General features: G+C 51.5%; 3 protein-coding genes across 3 annotated transcripts; 1 reads left to right on the plus strand and 2 right to left on the minus strand.

Annotated features, from left to right (window-relative positions):
* Nucleotides 1-1080: 1080 nt before the first annotated feature.
* COCSUDRAFT_57881 (isocitrate dehydrogenase 1, soluble) lies at nucleotides 1081-5489 on the minus strand (the record flags this gene model as incomplete). Its single annotated transcript, XM_005644642.1, has 10 exons — nucleotides 1081-1173; nucleotides 2031-2206; nucleotides 2673-2829; nucleotides 3412-3571; nucleotides 3847-4062; nucleotides 4479-4678; nucleotides 4956-5063; nucleotides 5167-5194; nucleotides 5318-5375; nucleotides 5477-5489. 10 exons carry the CDS (start codon nucleotides 5487-5489, stop codon nucleotides 1081-1083), a joined length of 1209 nt encoding a protein of 402 aa, XP_005644699.1.
* Nucleotides 5490-5979: 490 nt separating this feature from the next.
* On the plus strand, nucleotides 5980-7348 carry COCSUDRAFT_34055 (hypothetical protein). Its single transcript, XM_005644643.1, has 3 exons — nucleotides 5980-6344; nucleotides 6514-6781; nucleotides 7007-7348. The coding sequence occupies exons 1-3, from the start codon at nucleotides 6194-6196 to the stop codon at nucleotides 7140-7142; spliced, it is 555 nt and encodes a 184-aa protein (XP_005644700.1). The 5' UTR covers nucleotides 5980-6193; the 3' UTR covers nucleotides 7143-7348.
* A 3769-nt stretch (nucleotides 7349-11117) lies between these two features.
* On the minus strand, nucleotides 11118-11490 carry COCSUDRAFT_57883 (hypothetical protein; the record flags this gene model as incomplete). Its single annotated transcript, XM_005644644.1, has 2 exons — nucleotides 11118-11293; nucleotides 11478-11490. The coding sequence occupies 2 exons, from the start codon at nucleotides 11488-11490 to the stop codon at nucleotides 11118-11120; spliced, it is 189 nt and encodes a 62-aa protein (XP_005644701.1).
* Nucleotides 11491-15503: the final 4013 nt, after the last annotated feature.

A 15503-nucleotide genomic window follows, 5' to 3' on the forward strand; every position in this document is an offset into this window, starting at 1 on the left:
TGGCTCTCCCCTGAGACCTAACAGTAAAGCGGAGGCCTCTAGGGTGGCGCTGAAGGTGCAAGGAAAGGTTTCTTGGTATTTCTCTTAGAGGGTGCGCTTGGAAAGCGCCTGTGCTCAGAGCACAGCAGCTTGGGTCTGGGGTAAGGTGGGGGCGCATACGCCAGCTATTGCACCCTATGACCGAGCAGGTGTGCTTAAGACCGAATGTTCTCCATGGCGAGATGTAGGAATGGGCCGTGTTGCATCACATTCAGAGCAAGCGCCGATCACACATTGATGGCTGGAGTTTGCTTGTCACAGTTAGTTAAATTGCAGGAAGCAGGCGTTGTCCCATCTGTGCCAGTGTTGGGTCTAGGATCCTAGAATGGTGTAAAGCAAGTAGCACAAACTAGGAGCAGCTCTGATTGTGGGAACGCATGAGTATCTCCTAGTCAATCTGAAGTGTATCGAATGGTCAATCAAGGACTTCTGAGCCAGGATACAACGATGTTTCTATCAAACTGATGAGTTGATCTTATACTAAATTTGTCAGGCGCATCCAAGGGGTCGGAGCTGTGCTTGAAGCTGATGCTTGACAAAGCACTCAGGAGATCTAGATCTCCTGAGAATCTAGAAGAGAAAGCAATGTGGCTCTCTGGAGAGCACCGCCTTTGTAAGTGGATAGAACTTGTAACATTATGGTCTTGCACGCATTGTGACGCGCTGCAGTGTAACCGTAAGGCATCCCTTTCCGCCTTTCTTCTTAGACACCGCACCTGCCTTAAAAGTGCACCCTTGCCTGCAGCTTCGGCAGATAAAGCAGCCCTGCTGGGTAGAGATAAGATTTATATATATGTGTTGATGTCACTATGCACCACCTACTAAGGCACTGCAATTGAAGCCTCTGTTGCAGAGAGATGTCTCCAGTCTGAACACAGCGAGCAGAGTAAGCTGATATCATTTCATTTCTGGGTTCCTAATGTTTGGACGCGGTGAGATGGTGCCTCAAAAGCTTGAAAACTGTTCCCACTCCTAAATTTGAAAGTCTTCTTTTGTTACGGCAGCCATGCTGTCTGAGCTGTGATCAGTCACCCAGAGACTTCACAGCTTGGGCTGCTGAGCCAGCTTTGCCTCCAGAGTGGCCACAATGGCGTCCATGAAATCTGTGGTGTTCAGGTACTGGTCAGGTGTCACCTGCAATGCCACAACAGCATTTGTCAATCAAGATAATTGATCTTGCACCAACTCTATAGGCATGATAAAGTCATGCACGGCAGTGCGAAAAAAAGGAAGTAAAAGTATTTGCAGCAGCATGCAGCGGAGATGCAGGATATATCAGCCAAAGGGAATTCCAGTTCAGGGGAGGATGCATGCCTTTGTGGTGCCCTCCACACAGATGGCCAGATCCTTGGTGTACTTTCCCGCCTGCAAATAACCACGTGAGCCCTGTCAGCATGCATGGCCCCTGCTGCAAAATCCAGAGCACCCCTGGGCCATTCAGAACTATCCATCTCCTGCCATGCCTGCTGCCAGCAGGCTGCTGGCATCAAAATGCAAACATTCTTCACTTATCCGCCATTTGACTGCATGTACACAATTTGCTCAAGAGTGCCCCATGGCCGAGAGGTGCGCTGCACTTTGTGAGACTTGCAAGGCAGCGATTTCTCCCTACTCTGGCGCTCAATATATCTTTCCATGTCTGCATTCTATAGCTTTACCGCAATGCACCCACAAAGAACAGAAAGTGTCCACAAATCGCCACCTCGATGGTTTTAATTACAGCAGCTATTGTCCGGCGCAGGAATGCAGTCAGCTCTGAGTTATTGTCCATGCTAGCATCATATGGCAGGCATGCATAGTACAGTAAATGCCCGCCCATGCAGATTTAAATCTTACTGATGAGATTGTGTGATTGGCTGTTTGTTTGGAGCACACATCATACAGTAACTGCAGCTTGACTGCAGACGCACCTTGCCTCTGGCAGGAACAGAGTATACCACTAAACATCATCTTACCCCATAGCGTTTACTGAGGGAGTCATATGAGCATACCTCGATGGTCTCGATGACAGCAGCCTCCAGCTGGTGCACGAATGCAGCCAGCTCTGGGTTGTCATCGAGCTTGGCGCGGTGCTGCAGGCCGCGAGTCCACGCAAAGATGGATGCCACTGGGTTTGTGGAGGTCGGCTGGCCCTTCTGGTACTGCCGCCAGTGGCGCGTCACCGTGCCTGAAACAAGCAGCACATGCCCCTCAACACAATGGAGAACGGCAACTTCATTGTTCAGAATCCTAGAAAATTCTGAATGGTCATGCTACTCTCGTGGCCATTGTGTGTACCAGGGCCCTTACATGCATGGGAGCAGCTAAAAAAGTCAGCTGGTACACAAGCCAATTACGAGTATTCTCAGGACAGGTTGCATGCAGTCGTGGACTTCTGCTGCCGACCGGCATGCATGCAAGCAGTCTTTGACAGCTGGTCCCATGCATGTCGCCATGAGCGAACAAAACACTCTCATCAAGCCTGCAATCTAGTTTCACTTACCAAACTGTGCATCCTGTCATGCATGTCCCCTTTCTACAGGAAAACACCTCCCATGCAGCAGATGCATGGAGACTCATCATGCATGCACCCTGTGTTGATTGCCAGGTCCCATCCAGCAGTTGCATGGAGGAGGCCTGGCACAGAAACATACCGTGGGCGGCTTCGGATTCGAGCACCCTGCCGTCAGGGGTCAACAGCACACTGGTCATGAGGCCAAGCGAGCCGAAGCCCTGCGCCACAATGTCCGACTGCACATCCCCGTCGTAGTTCTTGCACGCCCACACAAAGCCGCCCTCTGACTTGATCGCCTGCGCGCATGAGACATGCATGAGATATAAATACACATGTAATCATCCTTTGTGCATGTCATGACAGAGCGACAACCTGATAGTGGCCCGAGGCAGGAGATCCTGTCAGGACTTGTACATGGTGTCACACATCAGGCCACCAAGGACAACAGTTTGGACCAGCCTTACTCCATTCTGCGTACTTCTGCATCCCTTGCTTCTCCTCTCGACTGTGCATGCTCTGGAAACCGAGTTTCTGGATAGATGCAGGCAACCCACATCCTAAGCTATCAGCTTAAGATCTGGTGCAAGGAGACCAAACGGAGGCCAACGGTCAAATCAATTGGTGCATGCAAGCTTGGTATCACATTTACCCCTATCTAAGAAATTCCACCTCACCCTTCCAAGGAAAGATTTCAAATAGCGGGGTGAGGGCAGGAGGCAGCGGCGCGCCCGGGCCATGAGCTCTGAGCAGAGGATTATAGACCAAGCGGAGGCATGCTAGGTCAGGCTATCACGAGTGCTGCACACGAGCAAACGATCACATGATCCTGATTAGTAATGATATCATGACAGCTAAGGAGGGGGGCAGCGGCTGCGAACCTGGGCCACCATGTCGTCGATGAGGCGGTGCTCATACCAGATGCCCAGCTTTTCGTATTTCTCCTTATAGCCCTGCGTCTCGTAGACCTCCTGGAAAATCTGCAGGAAGCGTCCGTCGTAGCGCTTCAGGATCGTGTTCTTCGTCGACATGTACAGCGGCCTGCGCGCATGCATTCAAGAATTTCATGCGTGCTTTGAGCTGCAGGGAACAGCAGTGTCAAAGTCTGCAGGCAACAGAGCAAGCATGTGAATACAATTTAAATACTTCCAGTGCATGAAAGCCAGTTGAGTTCCTACACTGTACAAGCACATGAGAATGAACGCAACTTGTCCGCTGCAAGTGATGCCAAACAAGTGTTGCTGGGGATCATAGGCTATTTACAAATGTTCAAAAAGTGAACCATGCGGTTGTGATCATTGGCAGCAGTCCCTCACCATTGCCTGTCCAGCGCGTATTCGAAGCAGGCCTTGGCAAATCCGCGGATGGAGGCCTCGGTATTGTACATGCCCATGACAACGCCGGCGCCGTCGAAGTCGTGCACCGTGTGGCGCTCCGGGGGGCCACCCCCCTCTGGGGTGAACACCAGCTCCATCTTGCCCGGCCCAGGAATCACCAAGTCCGTGGCCCGGTACTGGTCTCCAAAGGCGTGCCTGCGCGCACATGACACCCATCAGGCCAGGCATGTTGCTCATTGAATGTTTTCTCATGCTTTCTCATGCTGAAATGCAGAGATTGTGTGCTCATGTTGCAGCAGAATGCTAGAGTGGTGCACTTGAACTGATTGTTGTCCCATGTTTCAATGCAAGATCGCGTGTTCATCCTGCAGCAGAATGCTACAGTGGTGCAGCCATGAGACACTCTCAGCCCAAAAAAAATGTAATCAATGCAGGCAAGCCTTCTCCTGCATGTCTCCCTGCGAGCTGGTTTGGCGCTGTTGCATGCAGTCGCGAATATGGAGATAACCCTGTAGAATTAAATTATCCACAGCGAAGCGCATGGCAGCAGGGAGCCACCAGGGCGCCCTTGACTTCTGCGGTTGTGGGTGACAGAAATGCATGCGCCTCACCTGCCCACCACGATGGCCTTCTTCCAGCCGGGCACGACGCGGGGGATGTTGCTGACCACAATAGGCTCGCGGAAGACAGTGCCGTTGAGGATGTTCCGGATGGTCCCATTGGGGCTGAGCCACATTTTCTTCAGGCTGAACTCCTTCACGCGCGCCTCATCAGGCGTGATGGTCGCGCACTTGATGCCCACACCCACCCTCTGCGTGCATGCATGCATGCACGCAAGTCAACACCTGAAATTTGAGCATGCATGCATGTGCAGCTCAAGGAGTCATGACAATGCAAGGCAGGCTTCTAGCATCCAAAGCATGAGACTCTCTTCTAGGTTGAGTTGACACCTGTGGCCACTGGGACTTATTGTGACTACTTGCATAATGTTCACTTGCACTCCCTCATCTCTGAAAATCCCTTTGCCTACATGTCTGCAATGTTCTATCTCTAGATACAGATGCGGCTGAGAAGTGTAGAAAGATCACCTTGATGGCCTCTGCTGCCTCGACGGTGACCTTGTCATCAGTGGCGTCGCGGTTTGGAAGGCCCAGGTCGTAGTACTCGATCTTCAGGTCAAGGTATGGCAGGATGAGCTGCGAAGGGACAACATTTTAGCTTGCAGTGAGGAGACAGGATTTTGCGCTCTAACCTTCGGAACACGTGATGTGCCGGTACATACACACGAAGGTCGCTCACCTTCTTCTTAATCTCATCCCATATCACCCTGCATCGAACAAAGGCGTCAGGTTGGTGGGTTTTGCAGTGATGGTTGACCAAGAGGCTTACAGCGAAATCTTTGCGAATGACTGCGATTCGCTATTGTTACACAGCAAAATATCATGTTTACCTTGTCATTTCGTCGCCATCAAGATCCACGACAGGGTTCTCGACAGTGATCTTGGATCCTGCAGATTATGCAGATGAGCTCTAAGAAGGGAACATGCCGGAAAAACCATTAAAAGCACAAGCAACATGCGCAGCATCCACTTTCGTATTCAGAACGTACGTTTCTGCGCCATCGTGGAGAACGCTACAAGAGTTCTTGCCCTCAGATGCTCCTGTTTGTTTTGCTGTGCCCTGAAGAGAAACCCCCCCTGCCTCACTAAGCTGCGCAGTGCAGACATACACTGCAGTGAGAATAAGACGTTTTCTCAAATGCAACCTTTGCTCACGTTTTTGGAGCAGCTCCAATCTTTTTCTGACTCAGCAGATGGGCTGGGGCGATCCAAATTTGGCTTGTACGAGATCCTTACTTTTCGATTTGCGTCAGGGGCACCTGCATGCACTTCTGCCAGTGCGGAAGTTTCCGTGTACCAAGCTACCGGCTTGTTGCTAGGTCCCCACAATTCTTTACCTCTTGTAACACTCGATTCAATTTTGGCAAGAAATCATTCGTCTCGAGTAGCTGGTAGGAAGCTCTAAGAGAAGGAACGCCGTTGCAAGCAACTCCTGGACTTGCTCTCACCAGCTTCCAGGTGTTTCCTCCAACCTTCCTCCCTTTGAAACGCACTCATAAGTCAAGATATAGAACTCGAGAGGCTCATTTGGAAGGGTTGAGTTGTCAGCGTCGTGTCTGAAGGTATATACAGAAGGAAGGTTATTGTCTTCTTGTTGTTACCTGGCGCGAAAAGTGTCAATTGGAGCCTTGTCTCTGAACTTTTCATCTATCTGTAAGTTTTTTACGCAATATATTTTTTCGTCAGCAGATCGCCAGCCATCGGCAATGGCGAATTCCACGGCGATCATCGACGGTCCAAAGGAAAACTTGCCCGTTACACATCCCAACGGCGTGCTGGTCATGCCTCTCCCACCAAACAGCGGGGAACTGCCAGCCAGCATACCTGCCGGCTATCCCGAGGACGTGAAGCTAAGGGGTGAGGTTGTCTGGCCCTGTCCAAGACTCCAAGGTTCCTGATTCACCATACTATGGAATTGCTGCTCTCAGAAAGATGCGCTCTGACAGTATCTATGCAAAGCAGAACTCATTTACGCCATCTTGTGCTATATCTGGACCATCCCAACTCATCCATTGCATCCATGCAGGCTTCGATGGAGTCCACAAGCCCAACGAGGTGGGCACATCTGCAGGCCCCACCCCGCAGTTTTACTACAACCAGCCCGGCTACCAGGATCTTCAGGGCCAGCCAGCCCCAGTGGCGCAAGGCATGAGCGTGGGGCCCATGTCTGCGAATGCACCGCTCTACTGCCCGCCAACTCAGGACGGCCCCGCCTTCCTTGGAGCAACCATAGGCCACGAGCCCATCCCCATCCACTGCGGTGCCTGTGGCTTCAGGGGCATGAGCCATGTCATGTACGTGGCCCAGAGATGCCACTGCTGCAGTGATCATCTCGAAAGGCTCTGTGGCAATGTGGTGTTGCTGTGGTGTCATGCATGCCCTCAGTTGTCCCTTGGAACAAATTTTGTTGTGATCTAGCTGTACCTGCAATGATCAATTACATTCTCTGCAGGTAGTTCGGACTGAATTCATATTGTCTGCAGGTAATTCGGACTAAGTATGAGTTTATTGTGGTGCAGAAAGACAAGGGGATGGGCGTATGGAATGTGGGGATTGATGACTCTGGGCCTGGGACTGCTATGTCATGTTGGCATGGACACACACCACTTCTGCCCGCAGTGCAAAAAGCATGTGGCAGACGCGAAGCTCATGTAACGGGTGATGGTGCATTGCTTGAATGACATCGTGTACTATTTTTGCGCATTGGACTAGCATGAAGCAGATCTCGCATGAACAAGATGGAGGCTACACTTTGGATGCCAGCTTTCCTGCCAGATCTGTTCTTGACCTGCATGTAGGAAGCTGGTCGCTTGTGATTACAGTCGTGACAGCTAGAATTTGGTGTAAAAAGCTTTGTGTACCAATTGGCAGCATTGTTGCAATTAAGGTCTCAGTTGGGACACTGTCTCGTAATCAGCCCTAGCGAGGATGAAGCCTAAATGTATTTCTTGGGGAAATGCTGAGATGCACTCAAAGACACTAAGTTGAAGTTGTGGCAGGTGTGGCAGGGGTAGAAAACGTCATCCATCACTGAGATTCCGACTGCTGCCGTCCTTGGGCTTTTGCATTGTTCATGACAAATTTAGTCAGGTGCTTGATGGTCGAATCCTGAAGTACCCACAGTAGCTGGCATGCACAATACCTCCAGTACCCAGGCTTTCATAGGTTGAAGTCTTGAGAGGTGACGTCGACTGCGCAACGTAAAGTTCGGGCCTTTTCCTTCGCAGCTCTTCCAGCATTCCCTCCGTCCAGACAGGGTCCATCCACAGGTTGGCAAAAAAGGGTGACACCAATAGGTGTCTCAAGTGCGGAGCATCCTGCGCGCACGCACTGTTTAGGGGCCTATGAAATTCGTCAGCAATTCCCAAGCGCCTAGACATCAGCTAATGATGGAACAGCTGCAATACAGTCAAGAACCTTGTGTGCACATCCCTTGTTTGGCAGCTGCGGTTATCTGGACTATCTTGATGATCATCAGGGCCTCACAAAGAATATCTGTGGTGATCATGGAACTCACCTCTGCCAAAGTATGGAGCCCTTCATTATTTATGCCAGTGCCGCAGATGTCCAGGGCAACGCAGCTGCACAGGTGCTTGCACAGGCTTTCCTCCACAAACTCGCAGCCATGTACAGATAGCGACAGCAGCTGGGGCCTATACAATACCCAAGCAGTCGTGTGAATTATTTCTGGTTGAAATTCCTACAGCAGGCTCAGATTTTGTATGTCATCCCCAGATTGATACAGCGCAAAAGAAAAAGCATGCACCCATCCTTCAAAGTTCCACGCCAGTGGATAGGTCCCAAATCGCCCGCACCCAAGCGACTTGAGATGGCTTGAGAGGAGCCCTCCGAACCAGCTCAGGTCCAAGCAGCGCAGCTGCGGGAAACCTTCCCATGGCACACGATCCACATCAATCAGACTTGAGTGCTGAAGGCTGAGTACCTGCGCTGACAAATTTCAGTTCCCAGGAGACACCAACAGGAATGCTCACCATAGCAAGATCCACATTCCCACTGCCCTAAAAGCAAGTCTCGTTTCTAAAGGAACACATGCAGCATTTCAGGGGGCTCTCTTGACGACAGACCTGCAAGGAGGGTAGCTGGCCAAGGAAAATAAGAGCCGATCGCGGAATCTTACAATGCAAGAGGCTGAGATGTGTGAGGTGTGGGCAGCAGGAGACCATCAGAGCACACATGCTGGGGGCAACAGGCCTCGTGAGGTCATCCCCAACCGGCTGCCACTCTATTCTCCGCAGCAAGGGACACATCCGCATTATCGCCTGACGTACAAAAGACTGCCGTCAATACCAAAACAATCGAGACAGGGATAGCCTTGCTTGGGTTGATGGCACATATCGATGCTCGAGGAGCAGACCTTCAAAATGGAGGAACCCAGAGGGACAGGTCCTATTGTCTCGTGTTTACTTTTGTTGAAGTGGAGAAAAGCAGGTGCATTGCAAAAAAGCGCCTCTGTCTCCTGTTCAAGGACCTACACTTGCATTGAACAAACCTGAGAGCAGTTCACGACAGAATGCTGACATCACTACTGGCGCACCAAAAACCTTCACAAACCCGACCTGCATGCATGACTTCCTGAATGATCGTGAAATCAACCGCCAAACGATCACATCGGCGATGCTTCGCTGGGCAGTAGAGACGATGAAAGCGAGAATTTCAGCAGGCAAGAGCGAAATGTCCCCGTACATTTGTGATTTTATGCCTGATCCTGTAAACAGTAAGTGAAGGTGCTTCAATTATATGTGCAAAGAGCGCCTGTCCCTTGCAATGGGCCACCCTTTCTTGTCCTCACATTCTCAGGACTAGGCGCTTGGGAAGCGTCATGTGCGACTAGCGGTCACAACAAATCATCGCAAACCCCTGCTGGCCAATAATTTTACGTTGGCAAACACGATGGATCTCAGGAATGTTGTCTTTGGAGCTGGACCCAATTCCACTCGGGCAGCAGCTTCCTCATGGCCATCAGCAGCTTCCTATCTTGCGGGAAGCTGCTGCCACCAGCTTTCCAATTGAGGAATAGCTGCAAGCACTGAATTTATGTGTCATTACAGCAGTCTTCACGACCTAGTTTTTCTTTTATATCGACATCGGAACCGTTTTTGCACACACTATGCGATGCATGCAGAAGGGGTGCACATGATTGCACAGTTGCCACGTGGCATGTGCTTGGAGCAAAGTCAAATAGGGTGGTCCGCACGTAGGCACTTGCTTGAAGATTCTTTAGTCTCTAATCTTCATCTAATCGTGAAACCGGTCTTGCTCCCAAATCCCTTTTTTGCAGCCGATTTACATTTGGGCAGGGCCTGCAGGCCATAACACGACTGTCCCACCTTTCTCAGGTGCTCCTCTAGGTTGGGCAGACTAATCATTCTTACACACTGGCAGGCAGTGCCTACCCACCAGAATCGTAAGAAATACGCCATACAACCGTTGTATGTGACAGCATCAGGCATTGTCCTAGGCAGCCGCACATAATTAATGCTGTCAACTAGCACAAAGATCTTATCTTCAGGACTGAAAAGATCTATATTGCATTTGAGCCTCCGACAGTCTCTGCTGCCTTCAGTGACATTGGAACAAAAAAGTTGGGAAGTCTGATTAGTAAAAGGCGAACTTTCATTATATGCATGCTGGTCACACACACGGCATGTCCAAGGGTATCAACGAGAGCTGCCCAAACAACTTGTGCCCAGACAACTTTTGAAAACCTCAACTGGTGATCACAAGACAACTAATAAATAATGAAGTATATGTGTCCCCAATTATTTGACCCAGCTTCTCATGAATGCAGACCCAAAACATATGTACAGCGAGGGCGACATTAGTGACATTTTGTCTTCCACGCAAGTAGTCCACAATAAGTCCTCATGCAGTCTTTGCACTCTATTTTCGTCTTCGATACTCTGGGTGTACCAGGATATCCCTACTGTGGGAAAAACGTTCCTACCTTGACTTGTATCACACAGACTGAGGAGCCAGATACTCAACCTGGTGCCTGCTAAAACGCACTTAGAAATGGGCCCACAAGTGCAGGACACACTGTGAGCTGTGTGCAGAAGAGGTGCCCTGCTGGCGCCTGAGCAATGTACTCAAGCCAACATTGCACCTCTTCCATGCACACACCAACCACTGTTCCTCAGGAATAAAAAGTGGTGCGGCCCTGGATCCGGCACTCGTTGCAGCTGCAGCCCACATCTCAGATTAGAGACCGCTGCTGGATTAGCAGCTGAACCTGGCAGCTCTGCTTCGTCACCTTACTTTCTTTGGCACCATTCCTTTGATTGTCGTGCGATTGACTCCCTTGCGGAGGGATCCCCCTGCGACGCTCAGCTGCAGTGCCGCTGATGTGGCGCCGATGTGGTGGTGACTTATCAATTGAAGGGGACGCCTGCAGTGCCTAGCACCGCTGACAAGCTTATACGCCTCATGGCGCTGACATGATGCACGTGGTCAGATCGCAGGGAAGTGTCAACGGCTCCCAACACCGCTGATAACGCGGTGCTGATGATGTGGCGCTGATGTCATCATCCATCAGAAGAACACCCGCGCTGCCCAGCACCGCTAACAACGTTGCACTGATGCAGCGCTGATGTGGCGCTGACGTGGCGTCGATCACATGCCGCCGACGAGGGCGCCGTTGTCCTGCAGGTATTTGACGACGGGCTCGCGGCGCTCGCGCATGGCTTCGTCCAGCGGATCCAGAGACCATCGGTCGCGCGCGCCCAGATCCGAGTTGCCGTCCTCCATCAGAACCTTCACCTGCGGGGACAGGGAGCGCAGCGCACTGCCTGATCAGGCGCCGTTCAACTTGAAAAATCAGGTTCAAGCTTGAATTGTCAAAGTTCAAAATTTAAATTTGAAACCAGCAATGTGCACACGCACAATCCGACATACAGGAACAGGCAGGAACATGGCAAAGAGCAATATGCAAGACATGCATGGATGAATCCCATGAATTCTGCAAGTAAATACAGGAGAGCGCCATTTGCTTTGCAGGGATTTGGCAGCAGGTCTTGATGCAGCCGCGATGATGACCGGCACATGCTCACATGCATTTCTGGCACTGAGCCAAGAGCAGGAATGAGGCATGGTCCAATTTACAGTCACTCTCGCGTCAGTCTTTGACAAAATGACAATTCGGCATTTGAAAAACTGTTGTGTTTCTTGGCATTCTTCTGCTCTGTCTTAAGCAGGGTGTTGCATTGCATAAACCCCAAAAGTTAGTAGAATCCAGAAGCCTGACAGAGGCATGCAGGAAAGCAGCAGCAGGGATAAGGAACACGACGGGCACTCTCTCAGTTGCTGCTTTCAGGTTCAGGCAGACTGTCTCCAGCTGGGAAAGCAAAATGAAGTCCTCTTTGCGCTCGCAAGAAAACCTTGCAGCGACAATGAGGCTCACCCAAAAATGCGCCGTTGAAAACAGCCCACAGAGGGAGCAAAACCTCCTGCAGCTCACTCTATCATGCTCGCAAGGGAAAGGGCCAAATTATGAAATCCATGCAGGTGCAGAATCCATCTCTGCCTCTGGTTTGCTTTGGTGCATCAGTCCTCAAACGTTGTTCAGTAGTCAAGGAAATGCTCTCAGGCAGGCGCGCCGCAATCAAAGATGTGGCCTGAATCAATGCCTTCACAGCCCAAAATGCGAATGCACGCCACAAAATAAAATCAGCCGTCACGCTGGCAATCTGAAGATCTCAGGGGTCTCCTAAAGCGTCTTCGTTCGGACCCTGGAAAACCCTTGTCGCAAGGGTCGCTAGAAGGGGATTATAGTCGCCCTCAGGAAACCCTTTTGTTGCAGGGGGCGCTAAAGAGGATTGTGGCCGCCGATGAGGGCGCCGTTGGTGCGCAGGTACTCGGCAACTTCCTCCCGGCGGTGCCTCATCGCCTCATCCAAGGGGTCCATGCTATAAACGTCGCGCACGTCAAAATCTGCCGAGCCTTCCTCCAGGAGCACGCGCACCTGTGCCGACGCCGGCAGATGTCACTCAGCAGCTGCATGGACCCCCCGAGACCCCCCGGCGCCCTCCCACCTGGACCCCTCTGCCGAGGGACGGTGTGGCGCAGAAGGCGGCAGAAAGAAGCCAAGCGAAAAGGAGCCCTGGCCTCTCTCGTTCGCTTAAAGGCCAAAAAACAGATCCTGCTGTCCTGGAGAGGTGAAAAGCTGTCTAGAATGTGCACCCAGAAGTCTGGACCCAGAAGTCTACGGAGCATGAGGAGGGAAGAATGGAGGTAGAAGAAGGTGCGTTTAAAAGGAAATTTCCCTCTCACACTCTCACAGCCCTCAGCACAGATCACCCCTACCACAAAATCTGCCCTCTTTACACCCTCCCACATTATGCCCCCCTCTCCCTCTCACTATTCTCTCCTTCACACAGTCTCACAGAACGCCACATGCGCGCCCACGAGTGCCCACGGCAGCCGGGTCTCCCCCCCCCCTCTCTCTCTCTCTCACACGCTCTCACAGGGCAGCACATGTGTGGACACGCATGCTTGTGCTGATGGCCATCGAGTGGGGCAAACAAAGGAACGGGTTTTAGACCTATTTATCCCCAGAATCTTATAAAACCAAGGGCGCTCACCACATTGAGGCGCCCTCAGCGCTGATGGTCATTGAGTGGGGCGAACTCTAGAACGAGTTTGTAGCTCTTAACTACCCATAGAAACTTATGAAACCAGAAGCGCGCACCACATCGAGATTGCCCTCGGCGGCGGCGATGTGGAGGGCGGTGCGTTTGTCGTAGTCGGCCGCGTTTACGTTGATGCCGGCCTTTATGTAGCGCCTGATCAGGTCCGCATTGCCCTGCGCCGCCGCCGTGCACAGCTCCGATGCGCTGCGGATCTCGTCAAAGCCCAGCCTGTACACACACGAATTTTTGAATTCAAGTTTGAAGTTCCTCTTCATGTTCAAAAGAACTGAGCGCCAAAGAGGGCGAATGCCAGCCTGGCACAGGAAATCACGCGGTGAGATTTATGGGCCGAGTCTCTTGCAAGGAAATCACGTGACAGGCTTCACCAAGGTTGCATGAGGTCTTTTTGTAGATGGGCAACACACACGCTTGCAGATCTTGTGTGACCCGAGCCTGGCATGGCACATGAGGAGAATAACGGGTCCAGGTCAAGAGAGAGCCATGTTGCATGTAAAGATGGATCAGTGTGTGTATCTTGTGGCGGGCTCAGAACCCGCCTGGCCAAAGGACTAGAGCACTCTCAAGGGACTCATGCCCGCATGAATGAAACAGAGGGCGCAGTTCTGTTGAAGAGCGCGGACATCCAGCCATGCAGGGCACAGTAGTATGCAAGCATTTTGGTCTTCACTCCATCCAACGCAAATTGATTTCTACTCCCTGAACAAAGGGACAGCGGGGGATGCAGGGGGGTCGAGCACTCACTTGGCGTCATTGTCAATGAGCAGGCGGATGAGTGAGTCATGGCCGCGCTTGGTCGCCTCCAGCAGTGCATTATGCCCAAGGTTGTCCTGCACATGCCACAATCTCAGTGCCTTTAGAGTGTGCACAGTATACATAAGTGTCGCAAACCTTTGGTGAAAATCCGGTGCTCCTTATGGATGAATCAATAGGACAAATTAAGCTTCCTTCCTCGCTTCTTCCTTCAACCCACAAATTTAATATTCTACCCCTGGCAGTGTACATAAAGAGGCTGCCAAATTTCTCAACATACCCAAAGATAGATCCGGCATTTCAAAGTGATTTAAGGAAATTCACTGCCTCGCTCTCTAGCTTTGTGCGTGTTTGTACGAACCTGCACATTGGCGTCTGCGCCTGCGCCCAGCAGAGTGTTGACAGCCGCTGCATGGCCTCCAACCACAGCCAGCATCAGCGCCGTGCGGTTGTCATAGTCTCCTTTGTTCACATCGAAGCCGTACTGCACCATCTGCGCGCATGCACTCCGCCCATCGTCAGACAAGTTGCCCATCAATTGAATAGGCTCGAGCAGAAATTTATTTGTGTTGCGCCATCTGCATGCCTCCAACTTGCTTCCCTTTACAAATACTTTGCCTCTTGAAAAAGTGGGCATCTCAACGTTTAGCTCTGTTTGTGCAATGTTACTCCCTGCTCACGGCCTGAACAACAGAGGACTTGGTGTGGCAGAATCTTGGAGGCTCATCGAAGGGGGCACACAGTGTCACCCAGGACGCTCGCAAAAGCTGAGCGCCAGGGAAAGACACAAAAGGGCAAGAGCGACTACCAAGCGGGCGGACATAAGCACTGATGGGTACGTCTGTAAACAACAAAATGTCGCCTTAAATTTCTGTTAGATGCATGCGCACTCACATGTCGGAGTTTGGTGGTGTCGCCGCGGGCGGCCGCGTACAGGAACTCCATCGTACGGTCGTCATCGCGCTGAGTTGGCGCATTGAGTCCCTGCGGGTGAAATAACCAAGGGTGATAACCCGCTGAAAGGCACATGCAGGCAACTGTGCTGATCTGCAAGCAAATTTGTGCAGAAAGTGCGGAATTTTGCTGATGTGCAAGCTACGTAATGACAAAGGCATGTGCAGAAAGGGCTGATTTGCAAACATATTAGCGCTGAAAGAGGCACATGCAGGAGCGTGGCTTTCTGTGAGCGATGTAGATGCATTGCTTGTGGAAAGAGTCGGGCCAGACGTACAAACAAACATGCAAACGAATTCAATGTTACCTGCAGGTAGTCCATGACGGCTCGGCTGCCGACGCGCATGGCCTCGTCGAGGGGGGTGGCCCCCCATCGGTCCGCCACCGCCAGATCCGCCTTGCCCTCCTCCACCAGCACCCGCACCTGCAGACCCCCAAGTTCATACACGTCATTCACCCTTTTGCAGTGAATAACAGGGGGTACTAAAGACTAGTCTTTGGTACCCCTTGTGAATAATCAGGGGTTGTAGATCTAGAAAGGGCACTCCTGTGTATAGCCTACCCCTTACCAATTCCCTATTTTGTCCTTCCCCCTGACGGCCTGTTTTCTTTCCCATAGCTATGCCAATAGGACATTATCACTGAG

This window comes from Coccomyxa subellipsoidea (assembly GCF_000258705.1).
Source record: "Coccomyxa subellipsoidea C-169, whole genome shotgun sequence".
Classification (NCBI taxonomy): Eukaryota; Viridiplantae; Chlorophyta; class Trebouxiophyceae; family Coccomyxaceae; genus Coccomyxa; species Coccomyxa subellipsoidea.